The 20,078-nt window shown below is 38.8% G+C and overlaps 3 protein-coding genes across 3 annotated transcripts in view; all 3 read right to left on the reverse strand.

Annotated features, from left to right (window-relative positions):
* LOC134811276 (m7GpppN-mRNA hydrolase-like) overlaps window positions 1–20,078 on the reverse strand; it is an 82,418-nt gene that overhangs the window by 13,520 nt on the left and 48,820 nt on the right. The gene's annotated exons all lie outside the window — the stretch shown is intronic.
* The window catches only part of LOC134811277 (GTP-binding protein 10-like), a 79,821-nt gene that overhangs the window by 10,925 nt on the left and 48,818 nt on the right, over window positions 1–20,078 (reverse strand). The gene's annotated exons all lie outside the window — the stretch shown is intronic.
* Window positions 193–18,593, reverse strand: LOC134826674 (1-phosphatidylinositol 3-phosphate 5-kinase-like). Its single transcript, XM_063839145.1, has 11 exons — window positions 18,311–18,593; window positions 17,809–17,937; window positions 16,963–17,097; window positions 15,288–15,455; window positions 11,870–14,947; window positions 10,905–11,525; window positions 10,246–10,719; window positions 6,519–6,908; window positions 5,431–5,685; window positions 1,494–1,576; window positions 193–1,085 (listed from the first exon to the last, which is right to left on the reverse strand). Exons 1-11 carry the CDS (start codon window positions 18,575–18,577, stop codon window positions 1,004–1,006), a joined length of 5,682 nt encoding a protein of 1,893 aa, XP_063695215.1. The 5' UTR covers window positions 18,578–18,593; the 3' UTR covers window positions 193–1,003.

Raw genomic sequence — 20,078 nt, forward strand, 5'->3', positions numbered from 1 at the left:
CACTCAATACACAGGTTATTATAGTAGGTTGTAACTGACCAGCAGTTTTCAACATCATCACATTTTTAACTTGGATCATTGTAGGTCCTTTACAAATAAACTGTGATATGCATATCGTTCCAAAATGGAGTGCACATCGAAGAATATGGTTCACGAAAAATTTTTCAATTAAGAGAAGATAAAAAAGGCAAATTTTTCAAAGGTCAGAAGCATTGAAAAGTATGTCAAAATTCCCATTTCGAAAATAGAAAATACTGTCATTCAGTAATAACCGTAGCGATGAAACGAAATTCTAAATTCACAAAAATAATTTAACACATTAACACATCAAAAACATCTGCAAACTGTATCGAAACATGCAACAAAATTGAGCAATCTTGGTTTCTGAATAATTCTAAAATATCTCATTATTAATAATAATCGAATGTATAATAATATAGTGCCTTCTATTAAGTATACTGGCTAGTGACTATAATAACACGATATCTTGAAGGAACATGTCCAAAATCATCAAATTAATTTTTCAAAAAATGGAACAATCTTGTTCGCTAGCCTATAACTCTATAAACTCCTGCACGAATAAAAGAATAGTTTTAACAAACTATACCATGTATTATTGGATGTAACTCACAAAAAATATCTAGTGCCAATCGCTCAGAAAACCATTTATAACCAATAAATTCGTATTTAGTAAATAAACAAAACGTATTTAGGAATAATTTAAATCAAGACACTACTCTATTTTATTTTAAAACTACTTAACAACAAATAACACAGTGGGTCACATGAATGTGTTGTCCAACCATGCCTTGTAATAATATGTCAATACTTAGGAATATTTAGGTACAATATTTGAGGTAAACCACTCAGGAATAGTCAAAGTGTGAGAGTGACTCAATAGTGACTCAGGAGCCAGGAGTGACTCAGGAGTGACTCAATAGTCAATAGTGACTCAGGAGTGACTCAGGAGTGACTCAATAGTGACTCAATAGTCAATAGTGACTCAGGAGTATTGAAGGTCAGATCCCATTCCTGTCCACTTGTCCGGGGCTAGCGGGAAGTACCTTTCTATCTGGTTAATGAACCTGAATGTTAATTACTCGTTAATTACTTGTTATTATCTGTCCGAGTATAATTACCTTTATTATTGTATTATCTTCATACAATAGTAGCTGTATTTAAATGAGGTACGGGTCTAATTGTCACTATCTCGCCCATTCTCGTCAAACGATTAGACAATTAGACCCCCCGAGATACTATTATCAGTTACCCAGAGGCTCTCTTACAATATTATCTCCCAACAGATTGTACAGGGACAAGATGGCTATTAGCCGGGCAGTACATCACATCTCACACACTGCCAAGATATTGACGACAGTGTTATTTAATATTAAATAGAATATTTAATATTAAATAGAATAGCAGTCATTGAAATCATACTAATGGTGTTATTATTGACCAGTTAAAACAAAATTAATTAATCAGCTAAATACCTCTCTCGGTACATTTCAGGAGACACAATAGTTGGCATTCTTCCAGCGGAACCGATCATGTTAGTTTTAAATATCATCTCCACCTGCAACAGTAAATATGCCGTTTACAATATTGTATGGATGCCCTGTTTGACAGAGGTGTAATATGCTGTTTTTGTTCTATACAGGGGTTACTTCTCCGCATAAAGAATACAATGAAATATCACCCCACTATACTGCGAATAAAGGAGTATAATACAGGGTGGATTTACAAGTGAGCCGTGTGGTTGACAATAGTTCGGAATATACTATTATATCGAGACATTCCAATGAATATGATGATACCACAGCAGTGCGTAACATTTGGCTTAATGTCGTAATTACGTTCAGTTTCCTTTTCAGTACAGTAGGTGTGGCTAAAGTGAACAAGATAAAGAATCTCTCTCTCTCTCTCTCTCTCTCTCTCTCTCTCTCTCTCTCTCTCTCTCTCTCTCTCTCTCTCTCTCTCTCTCTCTCTCTCTCTCTCTCTCTCTCTCTCTCTCTCTCTCTCTCTCTCTCTCTCTCTCTCTCTCTCTCTCCTCTCTCTCTCTCTCTCTCTCTCTCTCTCTCTCTCTCTCTCTCTCTCTCTCTCTCTCTCTCTCTCTCTCTCTCTCTCTCTCTCTCTCTCTCTCTCTCTCTCTCTCTCTCTCTCTCTCTCTCTCTCTCTCTCTCTCTCTCTCTCTCTCTCTCTCTCTCTCTCTCTCTCTCTCTCTCTCTCTCTCTCTCTCTCTCTCTCTCTCTCTCTCTCTCTCTCTCTCTCTCTCTCTCTCTCTCTCTCTCTCTCTCTCTCTCTCTCTCTCTCTCTCTCTCTCTCTCTCTCTCTCTCTCTCTCTCTCTCTCTCTCTCTCTCTCTCTCTCTCTCTCTCTCTCTCTCTCTCTCTCTCTCTCTCTCTCTCTCTCTCTCTCTCTCTCTCTCTCTCTCTCTCTCTCTCTCTCTCTCTCTCTCTCTCTCTCTCTCTCTCTCTCTCTCTCTCTCTCTCTCTCTCTCTCTCTCTCTCTCTCTCTCTCTCTCTCTCTCTCTCTCTCTCTCTCTCTCTCTCTCTCTCTCTCTCTCTCTCTCCTCTCTCTCTCTCCTCTCTCTCTCTCTCCTCTCTCTCTCTCTCTCTCTCTCTCTCTCTCTCTCTCTCTCTCTCTCTCTCTCTCTCTCTCTCTCTCTCTCTCTCTCTCTCTCTCTCATCATAGTCCGAACACGTACACGTATTATTATTGTTCTCTGTTTTAACAGAGCTCTTATTCAGAATAATTTATTAACTTAATACTGTGTAGGATACCTTAATAAGTTATCAAGGTAAACCAAGCTTTAAACCTCTCCCGATTCTATAAAACAAGTGCACGGTATAACTTATATACTGAAAAATAAACTGAATGTTATTAATCCTCACTCTATATTATATAAGAACTGATAAGTGAAAAGAGCCGGTTCTTTTGTCAGTACGACTATTATAAGTGATACAATAAATACTTACTCTACGACCTCTCAATAAACACGTACTACCGTACGTTTTACTCAAGTTTAACATATTAGAGCCAGAAGACTGTAACTTATCAAGGTTTCCATCATCAATAGACTCTATTAGTGACTGTACATTATATTATATTGTTATAATGTGGAGGCAGAGGTAGTTTATTATTATTACCCCATGTATACTAGCCCGGTTCATAAAACAAAAATATCGGAAAAAATACCGACGATAATTTTATTCTTAAACATAAACAGTCGTATTCAATCTATTAGCAAACTAAATAGAAAGATCGATTCTGATACAATTCAATCTTAACAGGTAAAATCTATAAAATTGTCAATTAAAGCATGAAGGAATGTGTTTGAGACTTTGTTGATTTGCTTTTCTAATAGTAGAAAAAGGTTAACTTTGGTCGAAGTGTCATGTCTCTACGACTTTCGGTTCTGGTGCAGCAAATCTCACGGCGGAGACGCGAGGCGCGAGATCTAGTGGGCCTAAACCAAGCGTCATGGAGACTTGAGACTTTGACTAAAGTTAACCATTTTCTACCATTACTATTAGACCCCAAACTTTTGGAGCACTAAAAGCACTCCTTCATGCCTAAATTGATGATATGGCCATGGAGATTTTTACCTGTTAAAAATTGATGAACAACATGGGCGTGGCCGGAGCCGGTGTTTCCAGTTGGAGTTTAAGCTTCAAAATTTTGTTGGTAGTTATTTGTCCTTAGGAACAACAGATAATAAGCTTATAACAATTTTAATTTGATAATATTTTTGTTTTATGAACCGGGCTAATGTATTATACCCAATACCCATTTGACCAAAAGTTGAGGATTAACTTGGCAAAATGGGCATCATTTTTATCTGTATTTACTAATTAGAGGACGGTAATGGTGTTTATTTGTATTGCTCAAGTTTTAGCTGCTTTTAAGGTTTTGCCCATCTATGCTCCTGCCCATTTGACCCATAGATAATCGTTTAAAATCGTGCATTGTATTTGTCAGAAAGCTTTTGTAATTAACTTAACAATTTACAGAATTATGACAATGTTATTGCGTAACTCTTCATTGCGAAACAGACCTGTGCGTCATGCTATAATTACTTTCACTTTCAATTTTCTCTCTTCGAATTTACAGGAAATGATCCAAAAACACACATCCCATGTGTGTAGCTACACAATGTGCAGGTTCACAACAGTGTTAAAACTCACAACAACACTGTTTAATGTTTATCAACTGCTATATATCGGTACATAACAGTACATACCAGTACATACCAGTACATACCAGTACATACCAGTACATACCAGTACAAACCAGTACATACCAGTACATACCAGTACATACCATGCCAGTACATACCAGTACATACCAGTACATACCACTACATACCAGTACATAGCAGTTCATACCAGTACATACCAGTACATACCAGAGCACATGGTTCACGCTGTACTATTAGCCTACAGGCGCCACTATACTAACATGTTAAAGTCAGCAGTAGTCCGATACAATGAGATATTATTATTATTATTGCAATAAAGTGTATCATCATTCAGTCTGACATGTTTAGCATTTTAATAGTGTGATTATATTGTAGTGTGTAATACTGATTACTGAGTGGGATAATGGAATTACAATACATTTCCACATGATATAGTTAAGCATATTGTACAGCATAATATTACGCAATACATTTAGTCATCATGTGAGTGTTTGATATTCAACAATACAGAGCTTTTACTGTGTCATGTTGTGATAATAGCGATCTTGACAGGCTAGGTTTTCTTAAATTCATAAGAAATTTGCTATAAAAGCAACCTCCAATACATAAAATTATACATACAATTTATACATATTACATATAATATATACATATAATACATAATATATGTAATAATAATAGTGGGATAGAAATGCGCTAGGAATGGTTAGATACAGGCATATAGGGACGTGGAGAGTGGGTAGACGGGTCGAGATGTAGCAAGAACCACCATCAGGGATTGTGTCGATAATAAAATTGTATTTTGTGACGATGATTAAAGTTTAACCATGAGTGTTTCAAACTTTTATATTGCGAACTGCTGTTGTTTGTGAATAACTTTACAAACACAGCAGGTACTGATTAAAATAGCTTACATTAGCACTACATTCTACAAGATCGTTTCCTAAGGAGTCAAGTTTTCAGTCGTAATGATTTAATGAGCTCTCACGTGCAATTGTTTTGATAACGCAGTTTAAAGTTATGAGAAATATGCGCATTGCACACTGCACTGAAAAGGAATATCCAGATGTGTCTCGCTTATGTTACACAAAATATTAAATATCTAATTTGATTAGTAATAATATATAAAACAAAAGAACAAAACAAAATACCTTCTTATCGAAAGTGAAAGGTATTTGAATACAACTAAAAGTTAAATGAGAATTATGCCTATAAAACAAAAGAAAATACCTTCTTATCGAAAGTGAATTTCCTGATGTAGTCGATGATGCCGATAACAATGCGATCCCCGCACATGCCCACTAGTAACGAATAGTCGATTATAGACTGGGCGGCAAGGAAGGCAGTGTCACAGTTAACCGCCTCACGTAGGAATGTTTTGGAGTGGGGACGGAGGTAGACTGGGTTATCAACTATGTGGTGCAAATAGTTCTCGTCTAAAAGCACCTCGTCAGCTTCTTCTGCTAGCCTGTTTCTTACACTCCCCTGGAGAGAGAGAAGGGTCAGTTAGTTAAGTATAGTAGACTCTTATTTACTGTGGAGGTTTAGGGAAAGGAGAAAACATGCCCATAGTAAATCGGGTTTAGCAGTTAATCGGGGCGCGGTAAATCGGGTTTTACTGTATTTCTCGTATCGCGTCAAAGTGGATCTGCCTAAACGATGAACACTAGGATCTAAAAGTTTCTTAGGTAAAACTGAAAGTAATAGGGTGTGAAATGGAAGTCAAGGATATACTGATATGCAATCCGATTCGGAAATGTAAATGTTCCTAGATAATAGCATTTACAGGAACAAATCGGATCTTCTGGCGGAAACTGTACATCTTGTAGCGTGACTCTAGATCTTTGCACGTATGACCGGCCTTAGTTACAGGATACTCAGGTTTATCGGCTCTTTGTTAAGTAGGTAGGAATAGTTCACAATAGTTTAGAGACCATGATACCTCACTTAGCTAGCTACTAAAATCATACGCACTTTTAAACGATACGCTCTATGCTGCGTACAAATGCTTAGTTGTGATCGTACTGTAAAACACAATTATACTGAGAAAATTTACGGATTAGTAGCGATACGAGATTCACTGTGAAGCAAACGGACCGTTTTAGAATTTAAGTCATATTTAAAATGTAGTTAAAAACAATGTCACTACGAACCTTGGTGCATATAAATTAAAGATATTGTAATCAAGCCTTTGGCAAGCGCTACGAATAAATCGAGAAAACGGCTACTTACTTTTTGATCATTTTCAAATTGACGATTAAAAGTAATTAGGTTTAACAGGTTTAAAGGTTTAGCAACAGAAAAGAACTACAACTGACCTTTAGATCGTAGACAGCAGTAGGGGTAACACCATAGAATATGTTCTCCATAATAATAACATCCTGCTTCATACTGATCCCACTGTAGGTGTTATTGAAGCCCACAGTACACGCACCTATTATCTTAGCCAGCAAGGTGGGTCTCTTATCAATACTGTCCGTCACGTACTCGACATAGTTAGGCATGAACATCAGCAGGGCCTGCAGCTCCAGACGGGACATCTCCTTTATAACCCATCTATCATCTTGTGTTTTACTGAAAGCTAGCCCTGATTTGCCGCCTTTAGCGCGCCATTTGTTGCAGTATGAGAGAGAGTGGATAAAGTCGTTGAGAGCTTCTCCGGGCATTAGCAGGTTACGGAGCTTGTCAAACTCAGCCGCGAAGTAGATCTGAAATTAGAGATATTTTGTGTCTGGTATATTCTATCGACTCAACCTGAGATTACACTTATCTTAGATTACACCCACCCATAATATTGATTGTACAGATTTTATAGACAGAGAATGTCTATATTGTGATTTAAGCCTAATATCAGATTCACTATGATGACGTGGCTCATTGAAATAGGAACCTGGATTGTTGTACATTATATAAAGCGAAAGCTCATTACATATTAAATAATACTGATATCGGGAATGTTTTCAGAGGATTGCCTTATAATTAAATAATCTATGGCTATTATATTGAGTCCATTGTATAATACAATGGCCGTTGTGTGATCGCTCGTTCCTTGATAAGTTAAAGGCTTAAGAAGAATAAATTTTCGTCGAGGACCGCTGTGAATATTAAATTATGTATAATATATAAATTATAAGAGTTGTGATTTATACTTATTATATATAGATTTATAATTATAAGAATGATGAGAATTATAAGAATATAAATTATAAGTACATGATATTGAAATGTTAACATGTGATTATGTAATTATGTAATTATAATTGTAAAGAGGTTGATGCCCTTAAAAAACTGTTGATGCCCTTAAAAAACTCAAGAATCACAAAAGTCCAGGAGTGGATGGTATCACCAACGAGCAACTTAAGTATGGACAGGATGGGTTGGTTGATCAACTAGTTGTGTTGTTCAAGAAAGTGTGGGAAGATGAGAAGATTCCTGAGGATTGGTCCAAAGGTGTTATTATCATCGTTGGAAAGAAGGGTGACACCTCTCATTGCGCTAACAACAGAGGCATAACATTAAGATCCACAGCCTCGAAGCTCCTTCAGATGATACTCCTGCGGAGACTTAGCATTGGCATGGAAAAATTTCTCCGGGAGAATCAAAGTGGTTTTAGACAGAATCGCTCATGTATTGACCAGGTTTATTCACTCCGCTGTATTATACACCAATGTATTGAGTATAATATCCCTCTGTATATTAATTTTGTTGATTTCAAAGCAGCTTTTGATTCGATTGACAGGCAGTTCATTTGGAGAAGTATGCAGCACTACGGCCTACCTGACAAGTACATTAGAATCATGAAGGCGTTCTTTACTCACACAGTTAGTGCTGTTAGGGTCAATGGAGAGGTAACAGGTTGGTTTGATGTCAACTCGGGAACTGGGCAAGGTGATATACAGGGACCACCAGGCCAGTCTTCAACTTTTGTTTGAATTTTTCAGCATACCTTATGGAACTAAACAAGGTCATTAGTAAGGGGGCTTTATTACAGCTGCCAGCCCCCGGGGTAGAAGAGAAACATCTCTTGGACACTGATTACGCTGATGACATGGCCATGTTAGATAACTCAAAAGAAGGGCTGCAGGAAACCACTGACCTTCTCTGCAAATACAGTGCCTATGCGGGTTTGAAGATTAATGCTGGCAAAACACAGAGCATGGTTGTCAGTAAAAGTGCTTCGCAGAGGCCGTATTCTAAAGACGACACCAGTGTGGAAGGTCTCCCAATACAGCAGGTCAGCAGTTTCACTTACTTGGGTGCTATCATCAGTGGGAATGGAACAATTGACAAAGAATTATCAGCTCGAATTCAAAAAGCCTCTGGGGCATTCTATCAGCTTAGCAGTATATGGTACAGTCGTAACATCAAAACACCAACTAAAATAAGGATATACAAAGCGGCTGTCCTCACTATACTGCTATATGGAAGTGAGGTATGGAATACCACTCAGACGCAGATGAAAAGATTCGAGGTGTTCCATCATAGATGTCTGAGAAGAATCCTGAAAATCAAATGGTTTTATCACGTATCTAATGCTGACGTACTTAAGCGGGCTAACATCGCCCCTGTTGATACTTTCGTACGAGCAGCTAGGCTCCGATGGTTTGGCCATGTGGTGAGGATGCCAGAAGAAAGAATACCCAAATATCTTCTGCACTGGATCCCAAAGCATGGTAAAAGATCAAGAGGCAGACCTCGGAAAAACTGGTTGTCATGCGTCCGGGAGGATGCAGCAATCTTCACAGGTGTCGATAACATCACAATAGAAGATGCAGAACAACAAGCTACAGACAGGGTTCACTGGAGAGGTCTAATATACCGGAGAAAGGAGTTACTATGTGGTGCAGGCCACTCCAACGACTAGGAGGAGACCTTTTCAAGTACAAGTAAAGAGGTTTCATGAGGTAGTCACGAGACAGACAAACGATAATAGCGCAAAAAGTGATAGAAGTGATATAATGCGGTTAGCTCCGCAGTATCTAGAGTGTGTGATCATAAACAGGTACTCATGACTTTGGCGGTATAAGACAGGAACCGGAATGTGAGATCATGTCATGTTGACCGTTATCCAGCAGGTTAATCATGAGATCCTAAAGTCCTAATAAAAGTAAATCACAGCTACGACTACATTTGTTGAAGTAAAATGAGTGACACGATGCAAGGCAGATTATAGTCCTCGTGTTATTCAGGTACGTGTGTAAACTACCCAGGTGAACCAATATATATCTCTATGTGTACACAGTACGTACGCGTTACGTGTGTGCTATTCAATTGTTTATGACTAGTGAAGCTTGAATCTCAATACACAATAACAACATTTTTATGTAATAGTAAATTAACCGCTGATTTATTGGATTCCAGTAGAATAATTCAATTCTATATAATATTAATTTACGTTATAGTATAATAATAACGTATATATATATAATAATACTTTATTATATTATGATAAATTTCAGTATTCAACGCAGGGCCTAACATTGCCCAACAGGTCCCTGATAAGCAGGTCAGTAATCCAGAGGGTCAGTACCAAAGTTGAGTAATCACATACATACCACACACTCTACACAAACACTAGGTGGAGCGTGAAGGATGAACTCAAACGTAATTCAATAGTCATGCTTGTTAAAATACCATCATGTATAATAGTTTGTGAGATAACTTCTCAGCGCAGTGGATTGCTGGTTTACTAAATGTTAATTCACAAAAGCACGCACGGCAAAATGTATTTTGTATAAGCTTCCACACACAGCACATTTTACTGGTTCAACACGTGAATATAATATGTCTACTGTGAAGTTATTAAATTCAGATTACTGAGGACTTTAAAATTACTTAGGACAAGATTACTTACTAGGACATCAAGAGTATGATAACAGATAATATTTAATTTTGTCATGGAGACTATTGTAGTTGCAATAGCATTATATTTCACTGCATCCTAATACCAATATTGAATTATTAAGATGCCGTTAAAACGCTTTAAATATTAAAATAAAAGATTATATTGTAAGTTTGTAATATCTAGGAAATAACCACTCCTACCTTGCAGAAGAACTTTGTGGGTCCATCCTGGAAGTCCACATCAATGTGATTAGACTTATTAATAACACACTCCTCCCCCAACATGTGATCAGCACTCTTCTGTCTCCTGTGGGACAAGTGACCGGGTAGTGAGGAAGGTTTGTTGCTGTGATCACTGCTGCTGTGTTCTCCTGATCCGTTACTCGTTACTGTCAGCCAGTGTCCCACCTTATCCTCAACTTCAGGAATGTTAGCGGAGTAAGACTTAGCGTGAGATGTCTTCCTGGAGCTGGAGCTGCTGCCGGTTTTGGTAACCAGCTCCTGGTCCGGGAGGTTTAGAGTTGTGTTGCCTGGTTTGAGGAGTTGGAGCTTGGCACGGTATTGTTCACAGGAGAGCGCGTACGCTATGATGCTGGTGAAGTGCTTCTCGTTTACAAGGACTGTGGGGCGGGATCCTCCTGTTAGATGGTGGTGTTCTTCTATTGGGAACAGCGGCTGAGAGAGGACAAGTGTGTTAGTGTGTTGGTTATTATTTTAGATTAAAACTAAAATTAGATTACATCCTAATGTGTACATCGTTTACTCAATAGTTAATACTTGTTACTAAAACTGCTGTCGTACACACCGACGGTGCTTGATAAAATCAAAATTGTACAATATAAATAATAACAATAATTTACCTCGATTTTCTTGTAGGTGTCAGTGAGAGCCTTGAACAGTTTCCTAGTACCAGATGCCATCTTACTAAACCTACTCTCCGGGTGCTTCAGATCGTCCACCTTTGTATCACACAACTTCTCTGACATCCCACCATTTCCGTGCTCTTCGATCTTCTCCGAGCTCAACAAGTCATCCAATGACCTGTGCAGGGACCTGCGCCCATGCTTACTGCATGACGTCTTAGTTAAAGTAACACTGTTCCTTAAGTCCAGATACCCGTCAGACCGTACACGCCGATGTGATTTGCAAGCTTTATCAGGGATTTTAGGAGACATTGTAGCGGTGGATGAATCATCAGGCGTACCACTGAGTAGCTCCGAGGAGGCGTAAACATGGGGTTTCACCTTGGGTTTACGTTTAATATCAGCTAGGTACTTATTCCAGGTGTCTATACAGAACACTAGCTCGCTTTGTAGTCTGTATATCGATCTGCGGATCTCTATCGGAGATTTAGAGGGGTTGGTGGTGATCTCAGTCATTTTCTGACGGAAAGTCGTGTCTTCTGTTGCTAGTTTGGTTCGGGATTCTTTTATTGTGTTCTCTTCTAATCCTGTGAACGCCTCTAACTTCTCGTTGACTGCCTGAAAGTGTATTTATGTAATTTGACACGTGACTCACGCTGCACAGTGAGTTATTACTGCAACTGTGTTACAATTTTCAAAGAAAAGCTACAAAATACGTGAGGATTTGGCCAAATGAACATCTCATCGTCATAATGCGTAGGAAATGAAACATTTACATGAAATTTGATACGCAGACATAAGTGTAAGCCATTAAAAGCGATATCATTACAAATTCTGATTGAAGTCTGCACAATGTCTGCACAACTAATGATAAGATAATTACACAGGCCTACAACTCTTCAGGTCCGCTGATTGTTTAAGAGACCATAAAGTAATTGATTAAGATAAAACACAGGACATACCTTGAGCGCAGTGTTTATCTTGGTGACTGTCTCGTTGAGTAAGACCCCATTAGACACATTTATATCAGTAAACTTATCCTCAAAGTTGTACCTGGAGAACAGAGGTGCCACCTCAGCAATCCTGATATCATTGCGAGTAAAGCACGCCACGATGTTCCCCAAAGCGAAGAAGTTAGTGTGGTACCGGTGGTAGGAGTGCGGGCACGGTGATCTAACATACAGACAGTTCTCGTAGAACTTCAGCTCCAGGAACTTTGCGAAGGAGTAGTTCCAGGTTTCCTTGGATACAATGCTGATCTCTGACATGTGGAGACACTTGGTGCAGACACTCCACATGATGGGTGTGTTGCTAACACTCTCTATAACAGAGGACAGCTTGCTCATCTTCAGGTTCACGCTCTGTCCGTTGTGGACAAACCTCCGTTCGTGGTCCACAATGTCAGTTTTACAGCACTGTTCCGGGCATTGGTACGTGCTCTGGTAACAGTAATCTCTCAGGAACAGACCCAGAGTCAGATCGTTCTTACCGTAGAACTGCATGCTGAGAGACCATGGGCTGATACAGGGGTGGGGATGGTTGAAAGATTTGATGGATAGAGACGAAAACAGAACAAGGAGTTTCTGGTGATGATAGAAATCAAGACAGTCAATGTCTTTCCCCTTCAAGTTCTGCTCGAATCTGGTTTGTATTCGGTAGGGTGCCTCTGGGTGGCACTCTTCTCCAATGATAGAACCATTCGTGCTCCTGTCCTCGTCCTTCTCAAACTCCCAATAACCAAAGGCCCTGTAAAACGCCAGATCATCAACAGAGCACGACGTGATAACTTGTCTTGTTGGAGATAAAGACTTGCCGTGGTCCGTGTCCCCATTTGTGTGAGCTTCTGCTCCGTTCAGAGGGTCAATCAACTTGGAGGGGTCGGGTGTGAGTAGCTGAGAACTGAAGTAGATGAGATCGTCAAAATACAGTCGAGTAGGACACTTGTTACCGACCTCAGTGCACAAGTAAGGTACTGAGGGCCTACAAAACGGAGTGATGGAGAACAGGGTGTTGTGAACCATGTCCTCCAAAGCTTTGTCTGCTTCAGTCACTGCCAAGGATCCAGGTAAGGAGCCGTCCTCTGATATGTCGTCATGGTCCATGATAGACATCTTGCTGTTTGAAGGACTAAGTCCCAACAGAGTCTCACTTTTAACACTCAACTCACTAACCCCGCTTAGAGAAAGAGGATTGTTAATGTTCACACTCAACTCACTAACCCCGCTTAGAGAATGAGGATTGTTAATGTTCACACTCAACTCACTAACCCCGCTTAGAGAATGAGGATTGTTAATGTTCGCACTTAACTCGCTCAGAGATTGAGGAGAATCAGGGACAAGTGACAGACAGGGACTAGTGTGACCGTTTGTATTTGTGTTGGAGTGACTGATGAAGGTTGGGGCTTCAGATACTTGGCTGTTGGATCTCATGTCAAAGTTTGGTCCTCTCCAGTGGAGTTTACACTTTTTTAGGTAGTTGAACTCTAGCCTGCGATTGTATAATGCGTACAAGTAAAACATCGCGACCTTCTTTACCTTTTTAAGGACAAGCTTGCTTTCACCAAACAGAAGGATGGTCTTGGTTAAATGTCGATCACAACCGTTGAAGAATAGCAAGGGCTTGTTAGCGCCGCAGAACCCTCTCATAAAGTCAGCTCGGAAGTCTTTGCAGTGCCCAAGTTTGTTCTTCGATGATTCGCTAGCATCATCCGAGTTAGTGATAAAGGTAACATTTTCAAGGTTCTGTATAATGTCACCCTGGGTACTCCGGGCTATCTTCTCTATCTGGCCTTGCTTCAAATTCAGGATTAAAGTTATTCCTTTGTTCAATAGCTCATCTTTCGCTATCTGCGACACAGACTTTTCAACGATCAAGACGTCCGGTTCAAAAGAAGCAACTCGACTGATAACTTTAGTCAGGAATTCTTTCTCTTGAAGGAAGACTGGGTTAAGTGAGGTCAGCTTGTTAAGAACACGCTGGTATGATATTGAGCCGTTTAGTAACATTATTTTTGGATTAGTTATATGGCTCTGCATTTTTTTATGAGCAATAGTCTTAGTACAAACATATCCATCCAGGATGCATGAATCCTCAGGGTCACCAAGCAGTTTCTTGAACTTGACATATTTCCTTATATCCATAGAGTCTCCATTCATTGGATTTGGAGTGACATCATTAGCAGCTTCACCCACCACCTTTCTGAGAATGGAACGCCAAGAAGTCGATATGTGTTCCTTATCGATCAAGGTGTCCAGAACGGCGTCCATGTGGTCCTCGTAGATATTGTTGAGGCCTCTAATTCGGTGGTCTACACGATCCAAGTTTGGTAGATCAAGATCAGGAATTTCTCCAAATGGTGGAATGTTGAGATTTGGGTTGGGACTCTTTTCTTGCTTGATGCAGCGATTTAGGATTTCGATACCAAAACTCTCAGCATTTTTCAGCTGATCAGATTCGGCGTGCTGATCGCTCTTCAAATACATTTTAGCAGTGCAATTCATGGAATCTATCATCCGATTCAGCTCCATCCCCATCGTATCATCAAGACTCTGCGAGGTATTCAGGGTCGCATCAGAGCTTTGCCAATACTCTTCATCAAGATCTTTGTCGACATCAACATGAACGAAAGAAGCAGTACTTGTGTGTATGTCAAAAGCTTGACTACTGGCCTTTGCTTCTTGAATCATCCGGTGTATCCAGTTAGTAGAGTTCTTCTCTGGTTCCCTCTTAATCTGCTCATACAACATAACCGTGTTCTCGTTGTAATCATCCTTAGGTCCGATCTTGAAGATAGATTTAGCAGGATTAACTGGCTCGAGTCTGTTCGTTTCTATCCAATCAGCCAGCATAGCACCAGCGTCCTCTGGCTTCTGGAGATGCTGAGAGAGCCAAGTGAGGATGTCAGCCTCGTGGAACGACTCTGAGGTGTACCGGAGACGGTACCAGGAGGGTTGGACTGGTACCGTGGAGCTGGGAGATCGGAACAAGCTCCACATAAAGTGGAGGTTTATCTTCTGTACATCCTCCTCTTTCAGCTCCTCCTGAGAATTGTTTCTTTGTCAGTTTGTGTGTTTCTCACAGTCAGAAGGAGCAATAATAGATTCTATGGGAGCCGGGAGGACTGAGTCATTGTTATATTTGTTTTATGGTTACAGCTACCAGCTAATATATTTGGGTTCCATAAAATTCCATAAATATATATGACAGTAGATATTGCATGCCAGACATGGGCCATGGCTTCAGTTTTGCTTACGCATTACTACTAAGATCATAATTTAAAAATGCAAAACTATCCTGCTTTTGTTTTGAAGAAATGTTTTTATCTTTAATCTATAGTCTATAGACCTGCATACCGTAATTCAAATAGTAGCTACTTCTAACCTGCAAGAAATCACTAAAGGGATCAGCGAGAGGGGAATCTGGTTCACTGGTCCTATCTACAGTAGGAGAAGAGAAGATAAGTCCCTTAGTTGTGTTTGATCTCTTTCTCTCTACCTTCTGATGTTTAGACTTAGACTGAAGACAATACTTACACACCCTTAGTTGAACCTGAAACAGAGATACTGTTAAGTTAAGATACTGTTACTAAGGTACTGAACTTACTAATACTAAGGTACTGTTACTAAGGTACTGTTACTAATACTAAGGTACTGTTACTAATACTAAGGTAGTGTTACTAAGGTACTATTACTAATACTAAGGTACTGTTACTAAGGTACTGTTACTAATACTAAGGTACTGTTACTAAGGTACTTCTACTAATACAAAGGTACTGTTACTAAGGTACTGTTATTAATGCTAAGGTACTGTTACTAAGGTACTGTTACTAATACTAAGGTACTGTTACTAAGGTACTGTTAATAATACTAAGGTAGTGTTACTAAGGTACTTTTACTAATACTAAGGTACTGTTACTAAGGTATTGTTACTAATACTAAGGTAGTGTTACTAAGGTACTGTTACTAATACTAAGGTACTGTTACTAAGGTACTGTTACTAATACTAAGGTACTGTTACTAAGGTACTGTTACTAATACTAAGGTACTGTTACTAAGGTACTGTTACTAATACTAAGGTAGTGTTACTAAGGTACTGTTACTATTACTAAGGTACTGTTACTAAGGTACTTTTACTAATACTAAGGTACTGTTACTAAGGTACTGTTACTAATACTAAGGTAGTGTTACTAAGGTACTGTTACTAATACTAAGGTACTGTTACTAAGGTACTGTTACTAATACTAAGGTAGTGTTACTAAGGTACTGACTACTGTTACTAAGGTACTGTTACTAAGGTACTGTTACTAATACTAAGGTACTGTTACTAAGGTACTGTTACTAATACTAAGGTACTGTTACTAAGGTACTGTTACTAAGGTACTGTTACTAATACTAAGGTACTGTTACTAAGGTACTGTTACTATTACTAAGGTACTGTTACTAAGGTACTGTTACTAATACTAAGGTACTGTTACTAAGGTACTGTTACTAATACTAAGGTACTGTTACTAAGGTACTGTTACTAATACTAAGGTACTGTTACTAAGGTACTGTTACTAATACTAAGGTACTGTTACTAAGGTAGTAAAATACCTTAACTCTCTGAAAGAGATACTCTTATAAGAGCCCCCTGTAACCCAACGTCATGCCTATATTTGGGACGAGTGAGGTGTATTGGTTTCGTTACACCGCGCCCTAATTACATCTGGGTAATATTAGAGCGTGCTTCTGAGCACACTTGTACGGAACAGCTGGGTAGCAAGCTCTGAACCTCACCAGGTACAGAAGGGGACTGGGGAGCTGGAGAGGAGTAGTACTTCATAGGGGCAGCTGGGTCGGAGGGGGTATTATGAATTATCGTCATAGAGCTGGTACAGTGGTGTATTGCAGTATTGCGTAATATTACACGTATTGATACACAAATATTAGGAATATTTGTATATATCAAACGGTATATGCGACTCTGTATAAAACCTGTAACTAGTGTCTAAAAATAAACGTTTATTAACAATAATGTAGTGTTCTAAATTAAATTAACATTATATAAATTCACAAACCTCTGCATCACCATATCCCGCTATCTTTCCGCTTATAACGTCGCTACAGCAGTCATAGCAGAAGATCTGACCACAAAGTCTGCAATGATGTCGTCGTTTGAAGGTAGTGAAGAGAGTACTACACTCGTAACACTCCTGTAGATAATACAGCTTGTTAATTAATTAGCTTATTAGTTAATTAGCTTGTTAATGTGCTTATAATAGTGTTAGTGAACCCTACTATAAAGTGAGTTGTACCTCCTATACAGCTATACGGTGCTATCTAATATAAGGTAATATTGTAAGTGTTATTGTTGTACAGTATGTTATTGTGTGGACGTGGCAACACGTCTAGTTATAGGTTATCTTGTTTGAAATCAGACCGACGGCCTTGTTACACTAGTTTCATTAAATAAGGTTATAAGGCCCCAGGCTGCCATTTGGTTAACAAACACTCAATCTGACGAAAATGTGGTCGTCATGGTTATAATCGGTTCACAGGACAGTAACCAGGCCCAGGGCCAGGTCCCAGCTGTGCATCGTCAAATAATAACACTAAAGATATGTAGACAAGCCACAGGGAAAAGGATGGGACAACTACTTGCACTTTCTATTTCTAGATTTGATTATTTGGAGATTCTATACGACAATTCGTTCGTCGAGCAGGAGGTAACACGAGGTAACACGAAGTAAAACTGCAATGGTAAGCTAACAAAATCATCACATTGAGTTAAGTTAGTCCCAGCTGGCGCATAACGTAATTACTCACTTTTCCATCACGGCAAAACGTTTAAATCCCTGTTTTCCATAAAATAACTGTCGATTAAAAGTTAAGACCAAGAAAAATAAGAAGAGTTTTAATATTACCTTGCACTGATCATCAGGCATCCAGTACTTCTTGTAGTCTGCGTTAGAAGTGTCTAACTCTGATTTGGAGAGCGGCACACTCACATTTCTACCAGATGTCTTGGAGAACATACTCTCAAACGGAGTCACCTAAAAAGTAATGTTACAATCTAGTGACATTACCATACAAGGTAATGTTACTACGATTAAAATGGGCAAGTAGATAAGATAACCAGATTGAACGATTGAGAAAAGACTCAGCGATAACTACTGGTAGGCATTTCTTGTCAAGCAGAAATACGTGTGTACATGATAAGATGCATTTTATAGACAAATCTTATTCTATTCATTACAGACTGTAATTGTTATGCTTAGCATATCGGACAAGTTTCATCAAAATTCGTTATGGTTTTAACTGTTTCTTCGTTCTAACAACTGGAACAAATCCCAACCAAACAATTAAGTACATTTAATAAAATAAACGAACACTGAATAAAACAAACAAACACTGAATTGCACAAACCTTGCGAACTTGAGCGATGCTGGGTATGATGGGCGTGGCACTCTCAGGCGAGGGCTCTCTAGCTGGAACACTGGTTCCCCCAACACTGGCAACAGTGTCGGTACTGGCACTACCACTGGCATTGTCACTGGTACCACTGTTACCACTGTTGGTGTTCCGCACGAAGTCTAGGAAATGTTTGAGGAATGTGCTCGAGGTTTCGGGGGAAGCACCTCCATCAAAACTCGTCAACTCATTGGGATCCGAGTTAAAGGTGTAATTCGTCATACATTTGAGTACTACACTATCTGGGAAGTAGGTTAGAAGTGAAAAAGGTTTCACAATTATTACGTCATGATATATTTGGAAACCATATTATCTGGAACCGTATTATCTGTCGAACCATATTATCTGGAACCATATTATCTGGAACCATATTATCTGGAACCATATTATCTGGAACTGAATTGAAGATATAATAAAGGTAAAAGTTCTCAGACAACTAGTATTTAAGCCAGTCTTAGCTTCTTAGGGTAGGACAATGACATTGCTGGAAATAAAATATAGTGACTATTGCAATATCATTATTTTACTATTACTTGGAAGTAAAACAAACACAATACGTTAAATAATTTAACTAGAAATAAATAAATACACTGTATAAAAAGTCAACATGAGAGTCACAATTTGAAGTCTTCTGAAGATGAATATAACGTCTCCATTCCTCTATTCTGCCATAAGCATTTCAAATATTTCACCGCAGTCCTTTGCAACTAACACACCAGTGCCAAACCAAAATAGGTTCAATGCAATCTTCCTGAGATTAAAATTAAAATTTAATTTAAATTGAAAGTAAAGCTCCATCCCGAATTAAGCTTGAATGATAGTTTAAAACGACTGGGAGATTAATGTTGGGTATATATCTATGACGTCACCGTTTCTATATTGTATAGTGTATGTGTAAATTTGATAACAATGGTATGTGTTTCACTGTTATACGCCATATGGAGCATTCAGTTTCAATATCCAGAGTGTCAGATATCATGCAGAATTGAACGTCAGAAACTTCATTTTCAGTTCAAGCTGATGTTATTAGTAACCGTACACATTACACGTGCAAAGTGAATTTTTCAAATTAAATCATAATACCATTATAATATCATTACAATATTATCATAAATTTTACAGCTGGCATTACAGCTGGCATTATACAAGGTCACAGACTCACAGATATGTCACATATGAGTCACAAGTAACGACTGAGTCGAATTTTAGGGTTTGTCGAACTAGAGCACGTGTCGAACTAGAGCACGTGTCGAACTAGAGCACGTGTCGAACTAGAGCACGTGTCGAACTAGAGCACGTGTCGAACTAGAGCACGTGTCGAACTAGAGCACGTGTCGAACTAGAGCACAAATAAGTCACATTCCACAAACATACCTTCTGAATGGGTTCGTGTATACACTACACACCGTGTCCTTTATCTGAACTAACTTAGACTTCTCTTCAGCCATTTTTCCTGTGTGTTAGTGAGTAAGTAATTAAGTAATTAGTGTGTAAGTAATTAGTGTTTAAGTAATCACTATCTGTGACTCTAGTAATGAGGTGAGTACCTCTTGAAGTAATCTGAAGTGTGACTGAAATCACATTAGTTTTGTGGCGAAGTTGGATAAGATTGTGTACTGCAAATCATACTTGAATTCTGGATCAAACTTGTTTGTAAGAGTTAACATGATTAGAAGCTGGTGAATGGAAATTTAACTAAAAATATCAAGCAAGTAACAACTAA

This window comes from Bolinopsis microptera, chromosome 2, assembly GCF_026151205.1.
Source record: "Bolinopsis microptera isolate Bmic1 chromosome 2, MBARI_Bmic_1.0, whole genome shotgun sequence".
Lineage (NCBI taxonomy): Eukaryota > Metazoa > Ctenophora > Tentaculata > Lobata > Bolinopsidae > Bolinopsis > Bolinopsis microptera.

What these genes read in the sequence shown, in the direction of transcription:
- LOC134826674 (XM_063839145.1), bottom strand. Translation starts at nt 18,577, where the DNA reads ATGACGAATTACACCTTTAACTCGGATCCCAATGAGTTGACGAGTTTT. An exon ending in GCATCGCTCAAGTTCGCAAG is followed by an intron (nt 17,938 to 18,310) that starts GTTTGTGCAATT and finishes ATTACTTTTTAG; the next exon opens with GTGACTCCGTTTGAGAGTAT. An exon ending in AATTCACTTTCGATAAGAAG is followed by an intron (nt 1,577 to 5,430) that starts GTATTTTCTTTT and finishes TTACTGTTGCAG; the next exon opens with GTGGAGATGATATTTAAAAC.